We start from the raw sequence: 27988 nt of genomic DNA, 5'->3' as shown, positions 1-27988 counted from the left end.
CTGGAAGGCTAGAGAGAAGCTTTAATTCTTTGATGACACAAAGTATTGTGCAAATCTTTCTCCCTTGGCAGGACTGACATTTGATTTCTAGAAAATAGAGATGGTTGCATTGAAGATCACTGACCTAAGCTCACACTAGCTTTATATTTAATACCTTAAAAAAAAATAAAGCCTAACGAGGAGGTAATTAAATAAGAATCAGTCCTGTGCAAAAGAAATATAATGTGAGCAACATACATAATTTTAAATATCCTAGAAGTCAGATTTTTAGAGTAAAATTTTAAAGGTGAAATTACCTTTAATACTGTTTTCCTTTAGCCCAACATATCCCAAACAGCATTTCAGCTGTAAACCAATATACAATGATTAATTATTCATTAATTATTAATATAAAACTGTTTTCTACTAGTCTTTGAAATCTGGTGGGCATGTCGAGGACGTATTGATCTGGCCTAGATATGTTTCAAGGGCTCAATTGCCACACCAACCTATGTATTGAACAGGTCAGTTCTAGACATTAGAGACTTGGGACTTTAAAAATCCAGTCATTGAAACTAGGTTGGCAAAGGCTTTTTATATTTAAAAAGCCAGATGGCTGCTCAGGAATCCACTGTGAAGTAATCTATAATTCCATTTTCAAAACATAATGAGGGTAAAAGCACAGTGACAGGAGAATGAATATAAAGAACTGAAAGTTATATTCTTTCTCTAACGCTTGATTCAAGAAAGGTTGACCTCTTATTTTTATGTTTAACTGAAGCATCTATGGATTGCATGGCTTTATGAGTAGGGATATTATTTTAACATGAACTAAAGCAATACTCACTATATGTACTTAGCAGTCCTTCATATTGTACTATCAATCCCACCGTGTGAAGCTGTTCAAGGAAGCCAGGGTCATACAGACTTGTGTGCAGTTTGATGATAAAACCACAAACCAATCCAGCAAGCTAAAACAAGAAAAAAAAAGAAAAGAAAAACACTGAAGAAATTCCTGGGGTCAGTGAGCTTTAATTTAAAAATATTTAAGACTTTTGAGACATCACAGACTTAATTAGAAATTTCCAAGTATGTGTAACAAAATTGTAACTATTTATATATCCATTTTGAAACCATGGATGTCTAATCCATGCTGTAGGATGGTTTGGGAAAGGCAGCACTGTGAAAGGGGAAAGACCAGGCAGTAAAATCATAGAAAGTCACTTAACACTTCCAAAGCTTTCTCGAATATTTTTGCACATGAAGAATAGAGATAATAGTTCTCATTCCACAGAGTCATTGAAAGAACATAGTGGAGAGATTTGTACAAGGCAGAGCAAAGTGCCTGACACTTCGCTCCATTTATTACTGGGTCATCCATGAAATCGTAGGGGACAAGGGATATTTTGGTTAAATTATTCCCTTTATCTGGATGGTTTACAAAGACAGACTTCTGTCTCTTTCCCTCCAGGTGTGTGTCTGTAAAACTCAATCATGGTGGAGCAGGCAGGAGGGGAGTGGGAGCACAGCCATTGTGACGGAGGCCAACCTTGTTGCCATGGGCTAGGGTTGGGTGGAGGCAACGGAGTTGATACTGCCCAACTTTCATCCAAGACTGTGGCCTGGCAAACTTCTATATAAACGACAAAAACCAACAACAACAACAAAACAGACTATTATAAGGTGCTGTCTAGGAATTCATGAGGGAGCTGTAGAAATAAGGGGTTGCAAACAGATCCCTTTTGCCATCCTGGCTACTATCTGCACAGTGCATGGTGCAGAGACCCCAGGAATAATATGAGGACAGGACAAGGGATTCTTTCCATCAAAGACATGCCCTATGAAACAATGGACATTTCAGAGATGTGGCCACTTTTTCACAGAAACAAACATTTAAGGTCTCATGCACTGCTTCTATTCAGCTAGGTATCTATTATGAATAAGAAAAGCTGGGTATCAATACCTTAAGAAAAGGATCCCCTTAAAAAGAAAACTACTGAACTTTCCTAGCAGTCCAATGATTAAGACTCCAAGCTTCCAGTGCAGGGGGCATGGGTTCGATCCCTGGTCAGGGAACCAGGATCCCACAGGCCAGGCGGTATGGCCAAAAAAATAAAATGAAAAGCAGACTATCATAAGAAGATCTCTTTCCTCACTGAGGATACTATTTGACAGCCCATCAGTGTGCTGGGCTCACGAAAACAAGAGACACCTACTGCTTGGCTGAAGACGATGTCTCTTCTCAACGTCAGCATCAAACACTGGGGCAGGCTGTAGGCGAGCTCCTGGAGGAGCACGAACGTCAGGGACTGCTTGGCTCGATTCACCACTTCTCCCATGCAGTCCTTCAGGGTAAGGATGAGGGGATACAACTGCTCATACCAGTCCTCTGCGGGGTGGACAGAGCATAAGAACAGTGGGATAGATAGATTAAAGAAGGTGTTGGAGGATAGAACCATTATTTTCAGTGATGTTCTACACAACACTTAGAAGTTACAAAGATCTGAACTCTCCTCTGAACTCCTGATGTCTGTAACCAGCCACCCATTGGAAGTATCTCACTCATCTATAGAACTCCTCGCCTCTCTGCTCATCTCTAATCTGTGCATTGCCTGGTGCTCGGTGGATGGCGCCACCTAACTCTTCCCCTGGACTCCCTCCTCCTATAGTCTTCACATTTAGTGGGTCATGAAATTAGTTCTACCACCATAATAGGGCTTCCCTGTGGCTCAGATGGTAAAGAATCTGCCTTCAACGCGGGAGACCCAGGTTCCGTCTCTGGGTCAGGAAGATCCCCCAGAGAAGGGAATGGCTAGCCCCTCCAGTATCCCTGCCTGGAGCATTCCATGGACAGAGGAGCCTGATGAACTACAGTCTAGGGGTTTCAAAGACCCCTCAAACACTCATCTTCCTTTTGCCCTCTCCCATCCTCAGCTCTTCGTTTCCCATGGACTACTTTCTATCCTGCTCCGTAAGTGACTCCTCTTCCTCCAGGCATATCCTTCTACAATCGTTTCTCAACAGAGTTGCTACAGGGATCTTTCTAATCAATTTGAATTCCATCACTCACTCTTTAATTTCCTTACTATTTTAAAGACACCAAAGCGTTCAGAACAAAGTCCCAAAGCATGACAGACCCTGCATTATCTGATCTCTGCCTCTGTGTCCAGTCTCATCTCTCAGAACGTTTTCATTTGTAGCCGTGAGTCCCAGGAGAGCTGAACAGACACATTTCCCCACATCTGTACCACTCTCTCATCTCAGTGTCTCTGCAAATCCTATCTGCAATCCTGGAGCGTTCTTCCCTTGCTTATCTTCCTGACAAATACTCTATCTTCTCTGCAGACTCAGTTCAGGGTTTCTCTCTTCCAGGATGTCTTCTTGATTTCCCCCCTAAATCCTCTCCTCAGTTACTAAAATGTGGTCAGGTTCACTTTCCTTTGTGTTCACAGCTCCTTGTCCATACTCTTCTGCAAGAAAGTGAACTCACTGAGGGCAAAAAATTTCTGTTTTAATCACTGGATCTCCAGATCGCAGCATATCAAATATTCAGTTTTTAATTAAATGGGTAAAGTTGGAATAAATAGAACAAAAATCTTTTAACATATAGGCATGAATGAGAAAATCAAGTTTTTGACAGTATTTGGAATCTGAATAGCTTTTCTTCAAATCAGGATACAAAACTGAAACCATCTGTGCTTTCTGTATGCCTAGAAATTTAACATGTTTCAGTTACATAATTATGACTTTGGCATGTGATATAGAAACAAGTTATATTCTATTTCAGTCTATTTGAAAATCAAATCCTGACAAATGTCAAATATTATAGATTCCAGACTGTGTTCCATTCCATTAATATATAAATTGCCAGTGGTGAGACAAATACAAATACGATTGAAAAGAAATGAGTGCATGCTGAAAACTTAACTATGAATCAAGATCTGAAGTGATATGATCTCAGTTTACAGAGTGAGTAATGTGAGCGGTCAATAATCAGTTAAGACCTTGAAAGAGTTATAGGTAGTGATGAAAAGAATCATAATCATTATTGCACCGCATCTACTGTCACTTACTTATTTTATGTTCTATAATAGATTAGATGAAATAAACCAAAATGGTTGAAAGGATAATTAATGGTCCCAACTTAATAAAAAGAGGTGCTCTTGTTAATACTCTATGTAAATGCTCATGTGAAGTTGTAATGCAAAATGCATTAGGAACATTAGGAGTTATTATTTTAAAATATTGTAGAATTAAGTGTTATGACAGAAATAAAAAACACTAGAGAAAAGAGAATTCAAAGAAGGCCTATTAAATCTGTAATCATTTAATAAAGGACTCATTTGTGGGCAGCTTAGGATAAAATATGAACAGTGATTCAGTTGAAATAGGTATCGGGTAGCGATTGATTTTTATGTCATTAGTATACATAAAAGGGCAAATGGAGGTACATTAGACTTATTTTCAGAATAAAAGAGACATCAAGAAGGAATACTTGATATTCATATTGTTTTCATATTTACATCGTTTTACCTTTCACTCTCTGATTACTATTCTCAATATGAATATACAGACGCATACACGTGGAAAACAAATATCTCAATAAATCTACCCAGATGTATATCCTAAAAGATAACAGGCTGAAAACCAATTTTGCTTTGCGTTTAGGTCTTCAAAAATGAATTTCTACTGAAGAATTCTCCAACATAAAATAAAGCCTGTGTGCAGCAGATGGCGCTGCTTTATCAGGCTGAAGTAAAACTACTTGGTCACTTACTCCATTCCGGTAACTGATTTATACTCTTCTATGGAAGATCCCCTGGAGAAGGAAACGGTAACACACTCCAGTATTCTTGCCTGGAGAATCCCATGGACAGAGAAGCCTGGTAGGCTACAGTTCACGGGGTCGCAAAGAGTCGGACACGACTGAGCGACGGAACGGAACGGATGCATTTGCAAAATTTCCAAACAGCAGGTATGTGTTGTCTGGGCACCTAGCATTCTATTCTGTGTCAAGTGATCAATAACCTCACCAAAAGTGTGATAAGCTCTTTCTATCAGAAAGTGGAAAATTAACTTATCCCCCCCGCCCCCCGCCCTTAGAAGATACTACGGAGAAGGCAATGGCAAGCCACTCCAGTACTCTTGCCTAGAAAATCCCATGGACGGAGGAGCCTGGTAGGCTGCAGTCCGTGGGGTTGCTAAGGGTCGGACTCGACTGAGCGACTTCACTTTCACTTTTCACACATTGGAGAAGGAAATGGCAACCCACTCCAGTGTTCTTGCCTGGAGAATCCCAGGGACGGGGGAGCCTGGTGGGCTTCCGTCTGTGGGGTCACACAGAGTCGGACACGACTGAAGTGACTTAGCAGCAGCAGCAGCAGCAGAAGAAGAAGATACTAAGTGACAGCTCAAATTAAACAGAGCTGATGGTTTTTCTTAAAGATCTTTAAAAGAAGAATCTTCACAGATTTCTTCATCAGCATATTTTTTTTAGTCACTTCTGAACCTATCTTCACTCTAATTTAACCATTTGATTCCTAATCAGAAATGCAATGAGATTAAAAAAGAAAGAGATCCCCTGACTTAGTCCTACTAGAATAAAACTGAGGACCTGGAAAAATAAACAAACACACTGAAATTCCAAGTCTGGACGTGCTCTTACGTGTCTGACACTAACCACTGTACAGTGTCTTTGCTTACTACAGTTATATATACTTCTTACGACTAAAATTTAAGGAAAAGGACAATATAAGAAAACCATGACAAATAAGAAAATTACAAGTTTAAAGATAGCAGTAAGCTTCCTATAAAGAAGTATACATGAGAAAGCTAAAAGTACTTTTTTCTCCTCCTAGAACAGAAGCAATTTAAGTTTAGCAGATAAAGGTAAACCTCACTGGAAAATGCAAATTGCAATGACTTCAGGTTTTGTTCCCTGTTAATATTCACTCAGGTTCTGAAATAAACACAATGGTGTGTGACAGGGCAGAGACAGGCTGAAGTAGTCAGTTCATAAAGGGCCTTTTTGCTTCAATGAGCGTTCCAAATCACTCTGAGAAAGGCACACCAAATGCTTAAGTTTTTTTCCTGAAAAATATTTTTGGGGTACAACTAAAAAAGCAGTAGCTCCTGACAATCCTGGGACCACTGTGACATCATCCCTCATGGCTTCCCGTCTCTCCATACTTCACAATTTACACGGGGTTTATTTTGTCCTGACGAGAAAGTACTTTTCTGGGATGGATGAAGAAGGTGTTCATTCTGCATTTTCTAGATTCAAGTAAGAAATCTTGAAATGAGATTCAGACTTATCTTTAAACAACTAAAGGCAGTGCCTTTTATGTATGAGGGAACCTTCTGAGGCACTCTAAATTATTTATGTCTTCATGTGAGTGGTCTTACATGGGTGTATATTATATGCAAAAATTCATTAAGCTGTTCACTTAAGATGTATATACTTTTCAGTATCTGTGTTATAGCTCAATAAAAGGCTTTAAAAAAAAAAGAATCTTGAAATGCACACATCCACTCTTCTGAGTTTAGCTTCCTCATGTTTCAGCTGAGATTTTTACACACACGCATATACATATACACTCGTACGATAAACCCAGAGACGCCAGGTAGCTAAGGGCTTGCCAACATGTAGTCACTGTGCCTACACGTCTCACAGAAGCTAACTGGCCCAGCAGGCACTTAAGTGCCCACATCATTGATTCTATCCCCTGGGCTCCTTTTAGTGACAGAGGAAAATATGAAGAGGATGTTTTAGTATCTCTATAAAAACTTGCTGAAACTCCTTAACCCTGAGACCAACAAGCAGAGTCTTTCCTCAGGAAAGCATAAAATGTGTGTGGCTCAGTGGAGCTTTTCCTGAGCTTTGTGAAGTGTGCTGGAAGTCATCCAAGCAGAGCCTGTTTTCCAGCCCTTGACTTGCTTCTCTAACAGGATTCAAGTGAATTCACTGAAGGGTTCAAAGGATGACGGCTGGGTGCCCCGCTCACCTCCTCCACACACCAACTATTTCCTGTTCACGTCCTCTGAGCTCAGTGGCTCTCACGTTGCTCAGGAGGAAAATAAAACAGTCAAATTCCAACCAACAGTAGCAGAATATAATGTTTTCTTTCCAATTTCTGAGCCATTTTCTTCTCAGGTGTTCAGTCTCCTTCGTTCATTTAAAATAATTAACTTCACAGAAGCTTGTAGCCAGTATTATTTTTGTTATCACAACTTTTCAGACATTGGGAAAAAACGAAAAGCTCAAAGCTTGCCTGCCCATTAAACTTTATGCAAAGGGATGAGAGAAATATATGAACCTGGCTCATAGGATTTACCTAACTTCAGAAGATGATGAACTGTGGAGCAGAACAATTAGAATGGCCTTTAAGGAGGGTGATAAAATTCCCAAGGTTCTGAGAGGAATAGAGACCCATTCCACAGCTGACGGGGTTTTTAACAGGATGTCCAAACCTCAGGTGTCATAGAACTGGCAGTGGTTTCAAGGTTGGGGGCTGGGAGTGGGTATATCTCTGCCCATAGAGTCATCGATGGTTTTGAAGGGCCTCTGTTCTACATCAGGGCTTCCCAGTTGGCACAATGGTAAAGAATCCACCTGTCAATGCAGGAGATGCAAGTGACATGAGTTTAATCCCTGGTTCAGGAAGATCCTCTGGAGTATAGGAAATGCCAACCCACTCAAGTGTTCTTGCCTGAAAAATTCCATGGACAGGGGGGTCTGGTGGGCTACAGTCCATGGGGACACAGGAGCTAGAATGCAACTGAGAACACAGCTGAGAACTGAGAACACGATTGTTCTACATCGACTCAGAGATGGCTACCTGTGTGACCGTCTGTGTTTTAGGCACAGTTTTACAATGTGCTATCAACTAATGATAAGGTTTTCTCTCCAGATACCTTACAGCAGGACTCCTTTGTATAATAAACACATGCAACTTCGGTCATAGACCCTAGACCCCCGGCCATCAGAGGGCTCCGAATATCAGCTGAATCCCGGGCTACGGAACACAGAAACGAAGCTAATCCAGACAACAGATGAGTAATCAGGGAAAGAGAAGCACCTGAGGCTGAGCTGCCTCGAATGACGTCCCTGGCCACTAAGAATGCCCTCCTCCAAGTCTCCCTCACTCCATTTCCATCTTTATGAATCATCTCCTGGCTTTGGTCCAGGAATAAAAAATAAATAAAATCTATATTTATCTGTCTTTAACAAATGCTAAGCTGTCTTCCCTGTATCAGTTTCCCCTTTTTTTCATTGCCCATCATGAGAAATACTGCATCTGTGGAGGACTGACTACTGGGACCCCTTGATATTCACCCCCAAGGATGCTCATGTCCTTCTAAAAAATGGTGTAGTACTATCATCCCTCCATACCCACAGGTTCCACATCTGGTGATTTAACCAACCACAGATGCAGAACCTGCAGACACAGAGGGACAACTATACACTCATTTGTTAGACAAATAGAACCTCTTCAGTATGAAGTCCTGCTGCTGCTGCTGCTGCTGCTAAGTCACTTCAGTCGTGTACGACTCTTTGTGACTCCATAGACGGAAGCCCACCAGGCTCCCCCATCCCTGGGATTCTCCAGGCAAGAACACTGGAGTGGGTTGCCATTTCCTTCTCCAATGTGTGAAACTGAAAAGTGAAAGTGAAGTCGCTCAGTCGCGTCCTACCCTTAGCGACCCCATGGACTGCAGCCTACCAGGCTCCTCCATCCATGGGATTTTCTAGGCAATAGTACTGGAGTGGCTTGCCATTGAAGTCCTGGGGTGACACTAATATTAAAACTCATGACCGCTACCCTCAAGGAGCTTAAAATGCAGAAGAGAAAGTCTCAAGAGGTGTAAAGTAATGCCTTCAACATAAGGAGGGTATGATAAGTGCTAAGAAAGTTGGGACAAAACACATCTAGAGGGGTTAAGGGTTTAGAGACAAGAGAATGCATCTCTGGTGAGAAGATCATGTTCAGACATGGTCCTGTTACTTCCTGAACATGTGAAGGGAAAGCTACGCAGAGGGAGGTCAGGGAAGCTGCTCGGTATGTAGGGAGTGAATGCCAAAATAGTGAGTCTTTGTAGAAACAGTCCGGGAGGGATGTCTGGTTTGATGACTCCGAGTGCTGTAAACAGAAGCCATGAACTAACTTGGAGGAGGTCAGAAGTGGGACTGGAGGGCATTGGGGATGGGGCTAAGATGATGAAAAGACTTGGAAAAGGCAGGAATAAAGCGGAAGTAAGTATTGAATGACAACCCACGCCAACATTTTTGCCTGGAGAATCCCATGGACAGAGGAGCCTGGTGGGCTACAGTCCATGGGGTTACAAAGAGCTGGACATGACTGAATGACTAAGCATATACACACGTGAGTTGAGCCTGAAGCCATGATAAAAAACATTGGAAAATCAAGTGGACAGTCACCATGGTAGGCATAGGGAATGGAGTAAGTAGAAGTGAGGGAGAAACAGGAAGATGCAGATTTCAGGTGAGCGGAGAGACAAAAGCTAAGAAACAAGGCCAAATCTAGAAATAATGGGTATCAGATGCATGCATGCATGTTAAGTTGCTTCAGTCGAGTCTGACTCTTTGCGACTCTATGGACCATAGTCCACCAGGCTCCTCTGTCCATAGCATTCTCCAGGCAAAAATACCAGAGTGGGTAGCTATTCCCTTCTCCGGCAGATCTTCCTGACTCAGAGAGCAAACCTGTGTGTCTTATGTGTCCTGCATTGGCAGGTGGGTTCTTTGCCACTAGCTCCACCTCGGAAGCGCCTGGGTATCAGGTAGGGCAAGGTTAATGGTAACCCTGGGAGGAAGATCCCATATAAATGCTGTGTCTTCCTTTGTCTCTAGTAGCAGCAGTCTTAAAGGCACCAAGGGTATTCACACAAAGGGCAAAGATGCATCTTCAGATGTAATCATCGTAGCATCCAGTGAGCTATGACCCAAAGTAAGTGACTGATCTTGGTACCTTCCAGATGTATGAGAAATGAGTGGACTGCCTGACTCCAGACAAACTGCCAGGGGAAGAACAAAGCAAGCTTTTCTCACGTCAAGGAAACCTTGTTTGTTTAAATCCTGCCAGTCTGAGAACAATGTCATAAAAGTTTCCAGTCTTGCTCTTAGCCAAACAGCAAAGGAAATGCATCAACTGCTACACTGGTTAAACTTCTCACTTCATAGCACAAAGTTGAAAGCTTGAAGTAAATTCTGCTAAGACAGTTTCCAGGAACTAAATCCATTAATCAAACAAGCTCTGTATAGGCGGAAGCAAAAAAAAAATTTGAATCAGGGCTTATGCTGGAAGAGGAAGAGTCAAGTGTTCACATTCCTTGGGCTTATTTTGCCTTTTGACCCCTCAAAACTATAATCTCAGGACTCTGATCTACAAACATGCTGAAACTGAAGAGTAAGTTCATAGATTATGAGTCAACAAGCAACCCCAAATCACCGATACATCTACAACAGAGAGCTCTTGTCATTTAAATTTTGTCCACTATCTATGATTGAGAAGAGAGGGGTGGTGGAGAGTGAGTTCATAAAAGCTTGATTAGAATACGGAGAGGACAGAAAATGAAACGCATTTCTATCCTGAAGTGCACTCCTAGTTAAGTTCAAGGCCAGTGGAATACAGTGCACCCTTAGAAAATTATTTCTAACAAATCCAACAAAGTCTAAAGTAAATAGATTCAACTTGTAAGTGCTAAGTAAGTAGGCAAGAGGGGTTTGCTTCCCCAGTGGCGCAGGAGGTAAAGAATCGTCCTGCAATGCAGGAGACACGGGAGACATGGGTTCAATTCCTGGGTCAGGAACATCTCCTGCAGAAGGAAATGGCAACCCATTTCAGTATCCTTGCCTGGAGAATTCCACAGACAGAGGAGCCTGGTGGGCTACAGTCCAAAGGATCACAAAGACTCAGACATGACTGAGCGACTAAGGTAGGCAAGTAACCAACCATAATAAAAAACAATACTATTTCCCATCCTATTCTATATTTATATGCCTCACATTTCCCACAAGGGAGATATCAATCCTTTTTTTTTTTCTTTTGGTCTATCCCAGATTCTCTGTGAGTATGAGTATCATCAGATATATGAGAATGCGAAATACTTTTTCAATTGTGATAATGAATATGTGGCAACTCTTTCTGCATAAGGTACAATTCCATAGTAAATGTTTAAGAGGTACCGAAGGGATTGATTTTCAAGAAGTTATCTCATAATATTGCTAATTCGTATCTGATAAAACTTAACATTTGTGCAAAGGGTGATTGCAAAAAATGTATATGTACAGATGTAAGATTAGCGATGCTTTCTCCTGGAAAGAATAGAAGCAGTGCAGAATCGTCATTGAAGGGACAAGGTACTCAAATTGGACCACCAGGGTCTGAATCCAGGCCCGGCCACTGGACTTGGCATGAAAGTACATGTAACACCAACTGTCTACCTCACTATCCATTAAATGGGTAGAACTACTCCTATGAGAGTTGCAAGGGTGAAATGATAAAGGCAGCATCTTCAGAATAATTTTGGCACATACAAAGCAACCCCAAACTGGTGGCTACTATTTTTGAAAAGATGGGAACAAGCATTAAGTCATATTGACATGTGACCTGATATCTGTCCACTCACCCACATTTCTTACGCTCTTCCTTTTCTCTTTTTTCTTAAATTATTTTTTATTGAGGGTATAGTTGCTTTACAACGTAACATTAGTTTCTGCTGAACAGCAAAGCGAAGTGTTGTTTGTATATATCCCCTCTTTTTTGGATTTCCTTCCCATTGAGGTCACCACAGAGCACTGAGTAAGAGTTCTCTGAGCTACAGTTATATGCTTTGTACACAGTGTCAATAATATATATATAATTCTCCAAGCCAGGCTTCAGCAGTATGTCAACTGTGAACCTCCAGATGTTCAAGCTGGTTTTAGAAAAGGCAAAGGAACCAGAGATCAAATTACCAACATCCACTGCATCATCAAAAAAGCAAGAGAGTTCCAGAAAAACATCTATTTCTGCTTTATTGACTATGCCAAAGCCTTTGACTGTGTGGATCACAATAAACTGTGGAAAATTCTGAAAGAGATGGGAATACCAGACCACCTGACCTGCCTCTTGAGAAGTCTGTATGCAGGTCAGGAAGCAACAGTTAGAACTGGACATGGAACAACAGACTGGTTCCAAATAGGAAAAGGAATATGTCAAGGCTGTATATTGTCACCCTGCTTATTTAACTTATATGCAGAGAACATCATGAGAAATGCTGGGCTGAAAGAAGCACAAGCTGGAATCAAGATTGCTGGGAGAAATATCAATAACCTCAGATATACAGATGACACCACCTTTATGGCAGAAAGTGAAGAAGAACTAAAGAGCCTCTTGATGAAAGTGAAAGAGGAGAGTGAAAAAGTTGGCTTAAAGCTCAACATTCAGAAAACTAAGATCATGGCATCCGGTCCCATCACTTCATGGGAAATAGATGGGGAAACAGTGGCTGACTTTATTTTTCTGGGCTCCAAAATCACTGCAGATGGTGACTGCAGCCATTAAATTAAAAGATGCTTACTCCTTGGAAGGAAAGTTATGACCAACCTAGACAGCATATTAAAAAGCAGAGACACTACTTTGCCAACAAAGGTCCATCTAGTCAAGGCTATGGTTTTTCCAGTGGTCATGTATGGATGTGAGAGTTGGACTACAAAGAAAGCTGAGCGCTGGAGAATTGATGCTTTTGAACTGTAGTATTGGAGAAGACTCTTGAGAATCCCCTGGACATCAAGGAGATCCAACATGTCCATCCTAAAGGAGATCAGTCCTGGGTGTTCATTGGAAGGACTGACGTTGAAGCTGAAACTCCAATACTTTGGTCACCTCATGAGAAGAGCTGACTCATTGGAAAAGACCCTGATGCTGGGAAAGATTGAGGGCGGGAGGAGAAGGGGACGACAGAGGATAAGATGGCTGGATGGCATCACCGACTCGATGGACATGGGTTTGGGTGGACTCTGGGAGTTGGTGATGGACAGGGAGGCCTGGCGTGCTGCAGTTCATGGGGTCACAAAGAGTCGGACACGACTGAGCGACTGAACTGAACTTAATGTATAATATATATATGTGTGTGTGTGTCAGTCCCAATTCATCCCACCCCCGCCTTTCCTCCTTGGTGTCCATATGTTTGTTCTCTATGCCTGTCTTCTCTCCTATTTCTGAGGATGAACTATTTGTTCTCTAGCTAAGACCAGCTCCTCTATCTGTACACACCAGATCATCCCTCCTCTCACTAATGGAGGGTATCACTCAAGCAGTTCCCTCCCTTGCCTCTGACATCATCAATATTTCTTTGTTACTGGATTGTTCCCATTAGGATACATGGTTATCATCCCATCTTTAAAAAATAATCCTCTCTTGACCCTGCTTCCCTCTATAGCTTCCACCCTATTTCTCTGCTTCCTTTCATGCTGAAAGTCCTCAGAGGGTTGTTCATACATGCTGTTTCCAGTTCCTTTTCTTCTTTTCGTCTTAACCTTCTCTACTGAGGCTTTAATCCCTGTGTATTCTAGTACAGCTACTCTCATCAGCATCATCAATTTCTTCCACACTGCTAAATCCAAAGTTGCTTCTCAGTCACCATTTCCCTTACCTACCAGCAGCACTGGGCAGATGGATCCCTCCTTTGTTGAATACCTTCTAACCCTAGATTTCAGGATGTCATACTTGTTAACCTCCTAAGTCACTGGTCACTCTTTATCCAACTTTGATGTCGGCTCCTCTGCTTGTTAACATCAGGTTGTCCCCATTTGTGATCTGTAGGTCATTTCTCTTTTCTCTGAAAACACAATTTCTTTTTTTTGCTGACATTATTCAGTTTCATGGCTTTAAATTATCTGCTAGCAATTCCCAATTTTAGACCATTTTTCTAACCCTCTCTCCTGAATTTTAGGTTTTTATATCTAACTTCATACTTGATATTTCCATGATAAACTTAAGATATTCGAAGAGAACATGTCCCTATTCCTGACTACAAAACTTGTTCTTTCCAGAGTCCTTGCCTGCTAGTTCACAGCCACCCCATCCTTCAGTTCATTTCTGACTTCTCCCTTCTCTCATTTTCCCAGCCAAACCATCAGAAAACTCTGTCGGCATCACTTTCAAAGTAAGTACAGAACCCAGCTACTTTTCATCATCTCCAAGCTACTTTTCTTAGTCCAGGCTACAACCATCAGGTCTCAATTAGAGAATTATGTTAGCTTTCTAACTGGTCTATACCTGGTCCTATCCTTACCTACAGTCTAGTCTGAACGTAACAGCCTGAGTGTTAAAATCTGTCAAATCAGGTTAGTCCTCTGCTCAAAACCCTCCAATTGCTTCTTGAGTTTCTCAGAGTAATAGTCAAAGTCAATACAAAGGCTTTAAATTATTTAAACTCATCTTCTACTCTCTCCCCTTCACCAAATGAGCTTTTTCGCTCCTGATTGTGGAAAGCACAGGTATGACTCAAGGCTTTTGCATTAGCTGTTTTCAATACTCAATATATCCTTACCCTAGCTATCCATCTGGCTCAGTCCCTTACCTCCTTGTGTCTTAGTTCAAACATCAACTTTTCAATGAAGCTTGCTCTATTAAATGTCAACAATATTCTGAAACCCTTTACTTTGCTCTGTATTTTTCCACAGAATGTCACTTTTAACAATGACAATTAGGCAATGTATTTCTTTCTTATTTTTTATGTTGAGAGACATGAAAATAATATAAAATTCAGGAGGTCTGGTGTTTTGTCCATTTTGTTCATTACTATATTCTGGCGTCTAGAATAGTGCCTGACATGGAGTAGATGCTCAACTAAAATATGCTGAATGATTGAAAAGAAAGAAAAAAAATTCACAAATAATGTGACATCTTATTATCATAGAACTTCAGAACCCGGAAGAGATCTTAAAAAATTGCATATGATCTTTATTTTACCAACAAAGTAAGGTCCAGAGAATTTAAGTGACCTGCCAAAGGTCATGTAGCCAAATAAATAAATTGTGGACTTGGCAAGTATAATATCTTGATTCTGAGTCAAGTGTTATTTCATTACATCATAAGTCACTGCATAATTTTTAAGGGAAATAACATTAGTTTTCTGAGAAAATTGAGTGTTCAAAATGTCAAAATGTACCATTATAATTGAAATTCTAAGTTTACAATATGTTATCTTTTTTATTTTTACCAAATATTTTTAAAATTTGTAAGTGTACTTTACAAGTTGTTTTACTTGCTGGCCTGAGGTTTTAAAGCCCCTCATTCATTGATTTTTTTCTTCCGAATGAAATTCTAAATATTCATGTACAGAAATTCATTGAATCCAGGAGCATTAATATATAAACCTGTTGATGAAAATGATGCTCTGCACTTGCATAGTTATACTTTACAAAGTAAAACAGACTTGTTACACATTATAAAACCACTGAAATAATTCTCATGTTAAGTGCAAGCTCTGAGGATATGATGATTTTCAGCAATGTATGCATAAATACTATAGTAGGAAACGGCAACCCACTGTAGTATTCTTGCCTGGGAAATCTCATGGACAGAGGAGCCTGGCAGGCTACAATCCATGTGGTTGCAAAGAGTCAGACACGACTGAGCACAGCACAGCAGCAGCATGCATAAATATGCACATACATTGAAGATAGTCACTTAGAAATATTGAGAAAACTAAGCATTTCTTCGGAGAAGGCAATGGCAAGCCACTCCAGTACTCTTGCCTAGAGAATCCCATGGATGGAGGAGCCTGGTAGGCTGCAGTCCGTGGGGTCACTAAGGGTCGGACACGACTGAGCGACTTCCCTTTCACTTTTCACTTTCACACATTGGAGAAGGAAATGGCAACCCACTCCAGTGTTCTTGCCTGGAGAATCCCAGGGACGGGGGAGCCTGGTGGGCTTCCGTCTATGGGGTCACACAGAGTCGGACACGACTGAAGTGACTTAGCAGCAGCAAGCATTTCTTGTCTAGCAGCAGAGCAGATCAGGGTGATTCAGCCTTTACTCCAGTGTTGGCCTCTGAATTATGTTAGGCTCTGGAGTTTCAATGAAAATAAAAAAATACTTGGCATATTCTCTCGTAGAGCCAAGTCTAGTAGGGGAGATAACATTTAAAATAGTGTTTCCAATAAATCAGAAATACAGAGGCTGCAAACCAGTGGCCTAGGAACAGATTCATTTGACCCTCAAATGTATTTTATTTGGCCTTCCTCCCATTATAATGATTTAAAAAAACTTATTATCAACTTTTAAAAATTGCAATATTTTATACAAAAATTCAGATTCAGTTGAAAAATCAGAAGATATGGTAACTTTAGGTCCAGGTTCCTATATGGGAATGATTGGCTGGAGCTGGAGTGGTGGCCCTCTTTTGAAGGGATATATTCTTCCTAGTTTGTTCCAGTGTCCATCAGTTTCAGCTGGCTCATTCAGGTGAACTTGATCATTATCATGCATGATGTCTGTGGGACTTTGTACTTGCAATCCTTGTAGAAAGCATGATTCTATAATTTGCAAAATTCAGTGAAAACATAAAAGTGTGAGACTTCTGCTTAAAAAGCAGTAAACAAGCTTTTTTCTTTCTTCCCCAGTAGTATCTCGGAGAAGGCAATGGCAAGCCACTCCAGTACTCTTGCCTAGAAAATCCCAAGGACGGAGGAGCCTGGTAGGCTGCAGTCCATGGGGTCGCTACAAGTCAGACATGACTGAGCGACTTCACTTTCACTTTTCACTTTCACACATTGGAGAAGGAAATGACAATCCACTCCAGTATTCTTGCCTGGAGAATCCCAGGGATGGGGGAGCCTGGTGGGCTGCCGTCTATGGGGTCGCACAGAGTCGGACACGACTGAATTGACTTAGCAGCAGCAGTAGTATCTCTTTGACCTGTCATGGTGATTTCCATTTACTCTTTTGTGTCATAGTTCTTTGGGCATGGTGATGGCCTGTGTGCAGATCTTCAAAGGTACCTAGCCTGAGTCTGCCTCTCCAGCACTTGCACCCAGGCCCCTTGGTAGGTATTGGTGGGAATGGGAGATGGTCACTGGACTGGGATAAGAATGGGGAAGCTGGGAAGGAATTGGAGAACCAGGGGGGCAGAACTGGAGATGAACTAAGTCTCCATGTCCCAGACACAGCCTTCTCCACACTACTGGACTTTATTCACAACAACACAGCTAACATTATTAAAATGGCGTGATGACCACAGAGCAGTAAACCCATGGCACAGGACCCTGCTGAGAGAGGAATCTGTGTACTTGCAGTGCTCCCATGCTTGTAATGCCACCTGTGGTCTGAAAGATCAGAAAAGATGCCTCGGAAGATAAAAAGTTTGAGCCTGTGGATTTTAGAGATGGGCAATCCTTTGAAAGTCCAACACTGAAAAGCATAAGAGGAGATCTCAAAAGAGTCCAGGGTGACTGAATAAGAAAGGATGAAGCAGGATGAGATGAAGAAGGTGGCCGAGCACCATGAAAAGAAGGTGGGAGTCTGGGACTTTAGGGCCTTTGTAAGACAGGGAGAAACATAAGCAACAAGTGAAGCATTAGCTCTGACCACCTGGAAAACCATTAATCAAATATTAATGGCAAACATAAAAGAAAGTAAACTCACATGCCAAACTGCTCTTAAAATTTTATACTTATGGTTGATTCATGTTGTATGGCAGAAACCAACACAGCATTGTAAAGTAATCATCCTCCAATTAAAAAAAAATTATTAAAGGTAAAAAATTAAGCATTCCTTTTCACCAGTTATTCTGCACACCCAAGTCTTTCCAACAAATTCAATCAGGAATCACTCTGCCTGGATGTGAATTCTTGCTCAGATATCTACCAGCTCTGTGATCTTAGAAGCCGTGCTCAACTTTCTCATCTATAAAATGGAAATAAAAACAATATCCCCTGTAAGTTTGTTGGATGGATGGAAAGTTTAGCAAAGTATGTGTCATATAAATGTGAGTGCAGTCAGTCTTAACTACTAAAGTGATTATTTCCTCTCTTTGGATACCTTTGATTAGTATCTGAGTTGCATTTGTTCTTCATCCCTTGGTGCTTCCAACGCCTCAGTTGAAGGCAGTTTCCATGCCTCAAGGCTCAGCAAGATAGATTTTTCTCATCTTTTCCTATTCTTTCTCTTTTTATTTTCTCCAATTTCATCTATCTATCTGCTGATGACTCCCAAATGTATACTTCCTCTTCTATGTTCTTTATCTTGCAGAAGCTGACTTCGGAAATTCTCTGTGTCTTCTTTCAAATACAACTGTTTATCCACCAGACTTCAAGAACAGGGCAGTGACTGAATGTGTTTCTAGATACAGTGCCTGGTACAGGACAGATGTTCAAATAATATCTATTGAATGAATGAAGGGATTTTCTTGTCTTTCTACTAACATGTATTTGGTGTGTCTCTTCCATAAGGCTTAATGCCATGAACTATTTTAGATATAGTAGTGTCAACTGATAAATTGTTCTAGTCATTAATTATTTCCATTGTATTAGGAAGATAGTTACTGTGGACAACCAAAGATATAAGATAAAAGATGGGAGATTTGCTTAAAACAAACAAACAAAAAGCCTTGGATTTGTCTCTATTTGGAGGAAGGAGTGCCTTTTTCAGATGACTTTATCTTTGGCATTAGCAAGCTATGGATAATAAATGGTAATAAATTACTGAAATAAAATAAGTTCTTGGTAGTTATCAGACAATTTTGTTAACTGGAGGCAGCCAGAAATATAGTAAAAGATGTGGGAGGAAAAGTGAATTCTCAGGTCCCATAAGGAGTGTGTCAGAAAGTTAAAGGAAAATTATGAATTGGAAAAGGACATGAAACTAACCATTAGTAAGTGAACTAAGTCTGTGATGTGCCTGATGTTTACCACCTTTTTATGAAGAAAAAGTGATGCCTTGAAGGCAACCTGGGCTCATTAAGAAAAACTATGTCACAGGAACTTCATCTTCTTTTTGGCAGAACTTACAGCTGGTAGATGAGGAAAAAAAGTATTCAATGGCATAGGGTATTTGGCCTTTCACAGGGCACTTCATGATACCCCTGTGAAAGACAGAGAAATGAAGGCCATCCAATAACATGAATGGGTCAACATATAGCTGGATGAACACATGTTCCCAGAGTAGTGATTAACTAGTGTAATTCAGTGCATGCAATTCATTTTGTAATGTGCCTCAAGGATCTACATTTATCTCTGTTTTCTCATCATTTTAATCTGTTCTTTCTGTGAGTAGATAGGAAATGTTTACCACATGTGAATAAAATAAACCTTAGTAGGGCAGTAGGCATGATGGATGAAAGAAACAGGTATTTTTCAGCGTGTACTCAAAAGTGTATTATATTACAGTCATGGGTTTAGATATCAATCTCTTTGGTAGAATTGAGACAGACCGGGTCTTAATCTTCTTGTGCCCCTAATATTTCAAAATGTCCAGTGCAGAGTGATGCTTAAATATTACTTGAATTTTGAGAAGCCTGAGGGATAGGTCCAATTAAACAAGGTTTATGGATTTTAATGGAGTTATTAGTGAAAGTGAAAGCTGCTCAATCATGTCCAACTCTTTGCGACCCCATGGACTGTGCAGTCCAGAGAATTCTCTAGGCCAGAATACTGGAGTGGGTAGCCTTCCCCTTCTCCAGGGAAACTTCTCAACCCAGGGATCGAACCTAGGCCTCCTGCATTGTAGGTGGATTCTTTACCAGCTGAGCTGCAAGGGAATAGTTAATAAACACTTAAATATCATTAATAGAATAGTATGTAAAAGTAGGGAGGCAGTCCTGTGTTACACTGTACTTGATGCTATACCTTTGAAAAGTGAAAAGTGAAAGTGTTAATTACTCAATTATCTCTGACTCTTTGTGACCCCATGGACTGTAGACCACCAGGCTCCTCTGTCTATGGAATTCTCCAGGCAAGAATAATGAAAAGCGTTGCCATTTCCTTCTACAAGGGATCTTCCAAACCCAGGGATCAAACCCAGGTCTCCTGCATTGCAGGCAGAATCATTACCAACTGAGCCACCTGCTTATAAGTACGTTTAAATGTACAAAAATAAGAGGACAATCTTGTTTGTTAAGAAAAAATATGAATATACATCAGCATGGGAAAAGTTATTCTATTACTCATTCTCAGAATTTACAGAAAGATTTTCTTCTCTCAGCACTATCTACAGTAATCCTGAAAAGAAATTTATGAAGTAAGATATAGTGCAAAATTCTAGATCTAAAATAAAAAACCTCCAAAACGACAGGTTTAAAACATTATTAAACTGATACACTGTAAAGAGAAAAATCTACAAGTTGAAAAGAGAAATATCTGCAGCTATAGAGGAACATTAAAAAATGAATAAATGTAGCAACAATTCAGAAGACCATCTGCTTAACCAACAAAGAAACATGAATTATGATTATAACGTAAAAATACAAGATGATGGTAAAGAAAGAAAAACCAACTATCATAAGGTTAATTATGAGATTTCAAAACATATCCCAATATAAAACACAACAGTCAAAAGCACATGAACAAAATTTGATTAAATTGATTGATTAGCTGATCAGAAATTGACCACAATTATTTTATTGATTAAAATATTTGCAGAACTGAATTATACGGAAAAAACTACTCTAATGTTAGGAAAACAATCACTCATAGGTGATGTAGCAAGAAATGACTATCAGTATTTAGCACATCACACATAACAATAAACTCCAGATGACTCAAATCACTCACTAAATCAATGTGTTAATTAACTGTAAAATGAAAATAATGTAATGATTTTTCCAACACAGCTATGGACTGAGGATAAATGTGGTGTTATTGAAGAAATGGATTTCATTATAAAAAATATTATTTTGAAATACAGTATTAAGTTACATAATGTGCATATGCATGCATGTTCAGTCATGTCTGGCTCTTTTCAACCCCGTGGACTGTAGCCCACTAGGCTCCTCTGTCAGTGAAATTTTCCAGACAAGAACACTGGAGTGGGTTGCCATTTCCTACTCCAGGGGAATCTTCCTGACGCAGAGATCAAACCCGCATCTCTTGAGTCTCCTGCACTAGCAGGCGGATTCTTTTCCGCTGCACCACAATATCAAGACACACATAATTAGAAACTACAATATGATAATTTTCATCCAAAATGGCATGAAATCACTGAAAATATCTAAGGCTGGTAAGATAAAAGAGTGCTTGTAGGTACTGCTATTCAGAGTACCTATTGTTGCAAAGAACCATTAAAACATCCCCACCCAACTAAATGTTGGTTTCTAAATGCTATTTTCCAAAAAAGAAACCAGGGTTCCTTGGAAAATAGCTGAACCTTGAGCAAGTTTTTAATGAAACCAGAGAATAAGAGAGTGAATAAAATGTAAAAGTAAGAAAGTAAGAAACTAAATACATAGTTTATGGCAAGAGAAGTTCCCAAAAGGCCACCAGGAGCTCCTAATAGCTAGCCCTTGAACAATGTGAGCCCCAAATAAATAATAACATAAGAGGCATATAAAACCAAGAATAAAATAAGTATTCATGAGGCCACACTTATATCAACAAGTCATTGTATAAATAAATACATGGGAGAGAAGGAGTAACTCTTCCTTATAAAATAATTCCACTTGTAGCAATCTGACTTACAGGACAATTTCTGAGATGTAGTTAAAGATTTTCATGTTCAAAGATGCTTACATGTTAAATGCAGCATTATAATATTAATTAAATATCTAAAAGAGTGGTTTCTCTTTTGATGAAATAGTTTATCATCATTATCATCTCATTATTTCCAGAGAATGTTTATGAGGAAATACTCATAATATAATGATATGCAATATATCAAGAAATACATCTATATTTATACTGTGTACAGCAGTTTGGTTACAGTGTATTTGTGTGTGTAAACATATATTCAAAATGTGTGTCTAACAGAAATAAAGTGAAAATTGTGCATAATCCTATTTATTTTTCTTCTCAAATTTTTACAATTATTTTTTTCTAATAAAATTTTGAAATGCAGTTAAATTGAGAACATGTCATTACTGAATGTATATCTCAAGATGGCTTTAGAAAAGGCAGAGGAACCAGAAATCAAATTGCTAACATCCTCTGGATCATCAAAAAAGCAAGAGAGTTCCAGAAAAACATCTATTTCTGTTTTATTGACTATGCCAAGCCTTTGACTGTGCGGATCACAAGAAATGGTGAAAAATTCTGAAAGAGATGAGAATACCAGACAACCTGATCTGCCTCTTGAGAAACCTGTATGCAGATCAGGAAGCAACAGTTAGAACTGGACATGGAACAACAGACTGGTTCCAAATAGGAAAAGGAGTACGTCAAGGCTGTATATTGACACCCTGCTTATATAACTTCTATGCAGAGTACATCATGCGGAACGCTGGGCTGGAAGAAGCACAGGCTGGAATCAAGATTGCTGGGAGAAATATCAATAACCTCAGATATGCAGATGACACTACCCTTATGGCAGAAAGTGAAGAACTAAAGGCTTCTTGATGGAAGTGAAAGAGGAGAATGAAAAAGTTGGCTTAAAGCTCAACATTCAGAAAACTAAGATCATGGCATCCAGTCCCATCACTTCATGCAAATAGATGGGGAAACAGTGGAAACAGTGGCTGACTTCATTTTTTGGGCTCCAAAATCACTGCAGATGGTGATTGCAGCCATGAAATTAAAAGATGTTTACTCCTTGGAAGGAAAGTTATGACCAACTAGTCAGCATACTAAAAAGCAGAGACATTACTTTGCCAACAAAGATCCATTTAGTCAAGGCTATGGTTTTTCCAGTGGTCATGTATGGATGTGAGAATTGGACTATAAAGAAAGCTGAGCACTGACGAATTGATGCTTTTGAACTGTGGTGCTAGATAAGACTCTTGAGAGTCCCTTGGACTGCAAGGAGGTCCAACCAGTCCATCCTAAAGTCCTGGGTGTTCAATGGAAGGACTGATGCTGAAGCTGAAACTCCAATACTTTGGCCACCTGATACGAAGAGCTGACTCATTTGAAATGATCCTGATGCTGGGAAAGATTGAGGGCAGGAGGAGAAGGGGACAACAGAGGATGAGATGATTGGATGGCATCACTAACTCAATGGACATGAGTTTGGGTGAACTCCAGGAGTTGGTGATGGACAGGGAGGCCTGGTGTGCTGCAGTTCATGGGGTGGCAAAGAGCCAGACACGACCGAGTGACTGAACTGATCTCAAATATCTTTTTTCTGAAATAGTTAAGGGGGTAGTGTATGTAAACTGCAACTTTATTTTGTTTGCTTTATAGTTCAGAAAGCCATTATTGATTTCTCTGCTTCATTGTTTAATGTGACAAAGTTCAGGGTAGAAACTAAAAGAGCATATTTCCTAAATTTAGAGGAAGATTAAATAAATTAATGATGATTATTATTCTTATTATTTAATGAAAATAAATTTTACTTAATTACTGAATAACAATCCCACCTAAATATGCAATAACATCCATCACATATTTAATATATTTTTAGTATACTTGAGCACACATTCATTTGCAATACATCACATTTATATTTGTTAATCATCCCTTTTATGAACCAATATCTTTACCAAAACATTCTACTGTGCATTCTATACACAATCATCCAACACATAAAATGTTAACAGCTTTAACTTTAGAATTATTTGATAATACTACATTATCTAATACTAAGTAATACATTATCCAATACTAAATAATTTTCAGACCAAAGTATGTATTTCATTTTATAAATTTAAACAGTGTCTTATCTCCTAAAAAACATTTTAACTCAAAAAAGAATGAATGAAATAAACATGGAAATAATATATTAATAAAAATTAATAAAAATAATGAAATAAATTATAGGACACTGTTATAATTTAACTCCAACCATTCACAAAACTGATCTAGTTATGAATTCATTTTAGGAGCAAATTCTACTTGGTTTTTAGGCTATATAAAAAGAATATTTTACATTCAAATGAAGGTGATTTATCTAATTTTACAGATGACTTACCTCCCAAATATTTTTACTTTTTAAATGGAAACTGATTGCACAGATACGATCTTCTGATAAAATACAAGATATGAATAAATGCATAATTTCCAATACTTTGGAACTCTGTTCTCATCAATAAGCAGTTTTCTGGATTATCAAAAAATGTGGCAAAATTCAGTATCCCTTAACCTCTTAATCTTACTCTGCTCCAAGTGCCTTGAACACTTAATGGACAGAACAAATCACTAATATGGATTCTGCTTCTTTACCTCATTTTGCAGAGCACAGCACAGTACCTGGCCCATCGCTGATGGTCAATAAATATTCAATTAAAGAAAACTGAAGTATACTATTTCTTTTTGACATAAATTATGACAGGCTTTCATTTTGTTTCATGTCAAGTTATGAATCTGGACCAGCTTCATTCATAAAATTGATATTATTAAAAAAGAAAATCCCCATATACAGCTAAATCAAGTAGAACATTAAAAAAAAAATCAGTATAAACTTTCCACCTAAAGTGAAAGTAATATGGAGGATGAGAACCATCTACAAGAAGAGAACTTTAGAAAGCCACTGTTGATGAATGTGATTTAGAAATGGTTCTACTGTTAATCAGGTGATGAAAGATTGATGTTTCCTGTAATTAAACTCCTGATGAAAATGTGAGTAATAAAAAATCAGGAAAACAAATTGAGAAAACAATTTAATTTGATATGCAGCCATATTTTCTTATACTCTTTTTTTTTTTTTAAGGAAAAGGGAAAGCAGATTTTAGAAGAAGAAGGTAGGGCAACGTTTTTTATCTCCAAACACTCAAGAATCTGGCTGGAATGGCTCTAGGAGCAAGTCTTTCTATAATAGAGAAGTGCAGATATGTGTCTTAGTTTTCGTTGTCAAAATTAATCAAATTAACAAACAAGTTTTAACAAAAGAAGCCATATTTGCTAGTCAACCTTGTAATAAGACACCTTTGAAAGTATCTATCTCTGTCTCTATACATGCATGTGTGTGCGTGTGTGTGCGTCTGCAGTGACACAGACACCCATATGTGTATGCATATGTACGCATCAGTGTGTGTGCCTATACATGTACCTATGAAAATTTAAGCTTCATGAAAATATGCCTTTGGAATAACACACAAACACATTCTCCTTATGAATTATGACTTCTTCATGTTTTTGAAATAATTCACAAATTCACTCCCTCAGAATAAGGTGAACAGCATTTTACCATATCACCTTCTTTTCAGAAACCTTTTAAGATGCTGCATCCTGATAGTCGTCAAAGTTTCTAAGCGTTTTCAGATACTTGTTTTTCTTCCTAATAAAATTTTGGAGGAATGTGTATAAAAGTAGATTAAACTGTATCAGACTCTTTAAAAGAAAACACTGCTCTCCTTTCAAGAGGGTTTTTATGTAGTTAAACAAAAAAAAAATGAGCATTGCAAGCAGTTCTGAAAACACAACCGAGATGCAATTTGATAAATAGCCTTCCATCACCCCAGCCAGAGCAGTGGAAAAGCACACTATCAGCACTTTCATCAAAAGCACTATTGACTCCTCTTTTTTCTATCTCATTTTATCTTGGCTTTCTCATTTTGTTTACTCAGTCAATGATTGGAAAAAAAAAATGATTCCTTACCCTTTGGATGAGTTACGATGGAGTCCACTGGAGAAGAGTCCTTTTCTACATCTTTGCTGCTGTCACTGCTTCCCTCGCCACCGCTATCTCTTTCAATCAGTTTATCCACCATAGCGATAATGCAGTTCAGGCTCTTCCCCACACTGGCCCACACCCTGTCCTGAAAAGAGCATGAGTATCACCATGGATCTTTATTGCAAAACCAAGATGAGGCAAAACCAGATGAATCCACTTGAGAACAGCAGGAAGAGGAACAATCATTCAGACTGACTGACTCTAATACCCCCATTCGTTTGGCCAAATTATGCATAGACAAGAAATCTATTTTCTCTTAATAAAGCATAAATCAAGTGTTATGATTTTGCTATTTAGGTCATTGTTTTTGCCCTGTCATAAAGCAATGAGGAACTATCATACAACGTGGATCCATAACTGAGCACAAGTTACATTTCACACTGGAGATATCTATTTTATTTATCAATAATTAGTATGAAAGCAGAGATTCACCAATATTTTAAAATAATATTGCATTCAAATTTCTTATTTTTCTTTTTATCGTGATAATATAGACATAACGTAAAGCTGACCATTTTAACCATTTTTAAGCATACCGTTCAGTGGCATTCAGTATTGATACATTCACACTGGTGTGCAGCCATCATCACCATCTGGCTCCTGCAATTTTTCATCTTCCTAAGCTGAAAATCTGTACCTTCCAACACGAATTGTCCATTCGTCCTTTCACCCACCCCTGGCAACCACCATTGTACTTTTTGTTGCTATGAATTTGATGACTCTAAGACTTATAAGTTCTTAAAGTATGGTCTCCAGATCATCCTAACAGAATGACCTAGAGAATTAAAATGCATATCCATGGGCATCACCAAGTCAATCAGAACAGTTTCAGATGAACAGATACACGCTATGTATAAAACAAATTATCAACAAGGACCAACTGTATAGCACAGGGAACTCTACTCAGTATTCTGTAACAGCCTACATGGGGAAAAAAAATCTGAAAAGAATGAATATATGTATAACTGAATCATTCTGCTGTATAACTGGAACTAACACAACACTGTAAACCAACTCTATCCCAATATAAAATAAAAATTAAATTAAAAAAAAAGAACCATTGGGAACACTAAGTTGAAATTTCAATAAGTTCTTTAGGTGCTCAGAAATGAGGTGATTTTCCAGTGGGAGTCCAATGACTCAATAACATGGTTTCTACAAAAGTCCTTGGTAAATTTATTACAATTTGGCAAAATCACATCCTATCCTTGCTGGCTTTCCTAAATAAATCATACTTGCTTTTCATAACCCTCTATGGTGAGTACAAAATATGCTGTTAATCACAAGTAATCATAGCAATTTTTTCTCTAAACACAGATCATTCCTCCCAAGAATTAAAAGCACATTTCTTTTGCTTTTAATGGAAGCTGATAAATCCATAAATTATATCATCTTCTGCCTAGTATCTGAAAAAATGGAGTGGAAATCTTGAGACCTAAAAAGCTCATCACTTCTAGGAGGCAATGCTGGAGAAATGTAAGCAAGCTGAGTTTGTGACATCACTCATTGAGATTTGGTGAGTTTATATTCCAGATCATATAACCAAACTGTGCTCTGCTATGCTTAGTTGCTCAGTCGTTCCCAACTCTTTGTGACCTCATGGACTGTAGCTCGCCAGGGTCCTTTGTCCATGGGATTCTCCAGGTAAGCATACTGGAGTGGGAAGCCATGCCCTCCTCCAGGGGATCTTCCCAACCCAGGGATAGAACCCAGGTCACCCACATTGCATGCTTTTTATCATCTGAGCCACCAGGGAAACCCAATACTGGAGTGGGTAACCTATCCCTTCTCCAGAGGATATTCCTGACCCAGGAATTGAACCGGGTCTCCTGCTGGCTTTCCTAAATAAATCATACTTGCTTTTACCAGAGAATTTTACCAGGTAGCTTTATCAGCTACCAGGGAAACCCATAACCAAACAAAATGTTCCCTATTCTGAATATGCCTTAATCACCACCATCAACCTTATTTTTCAGACTATAATTTGAAAAATGAAGCAATTCTCCAGCTAATAACTGTGGATAAACTCTGTTACTGAGGAAAAAAGGAGGAAAGAATTTCTCTTAATTTTTAGATTAGCTCTGTAGAGGACATAGGCTTTCAACTCTCTTTCTGTTACTTATGATGAGAGAAACTTTATATTTTGATCAAAAATGAGTAGTAGTGCATGCTGTCTTTCTTATGTAAAGGCATATAAAGGATGTATCAACTGCTGTTAATCACATCTTTGAAGAGCACAAA

At 39.1% G+C, this 27988-nt stretch overlaps 1 protein-coding gene across 5 annotated transcripts in view; it reads right to left on the bottom strand.

The window, feature by feature from the left end:
- The window catches only part of INPP4B (inositol polyphosphate-4-phosphatase type II B), an 894316-nt gene that overhangs the window by 90837 nt on the left and 775491 nt on the right, over nt 1-27988 (bottom strand). For all 5 annotated transcript variants that reach the window (XM_088828009.1, XM_055404679.2, XM_055404683.2 and 2 more), the window contains 3 exons: nt 25673-25832; nt 2196-2368; nt 827-950 (listed from right to left, as the gene is read on the bottom strand). In XM_088828009.1, coding sequence (XP_088684135.1) covers nt 827-950; nt 2196-2368; nt 25673-25832 — 457 coding nt within the window. The remainder of the gene's footprint in view (nt 1-826; nt 951-2195; nt 2369-25672; nt 25833-27988) is intronic.

This window comes from Moschus berezovskii, chromosome 19 (genome assembly GCF_049115385.1).
Source record: "Moschus berezovskii isolate FMDL1 chromosome 19, NW_MosBer_1.0, whole genome shotgun sequence".
NCBI classification, from domain to species: Eukaryota; Metazoa; Chordata; class Mammalia; order Artiodactyla; family Moschidae; genus Moschus; species Moschus berezovskii.
The sequence above is the reverse complement of the archived record's forward strand: the minus strand, read 5'-3'. Positions and strand labels throughout refer to the sequence as shown.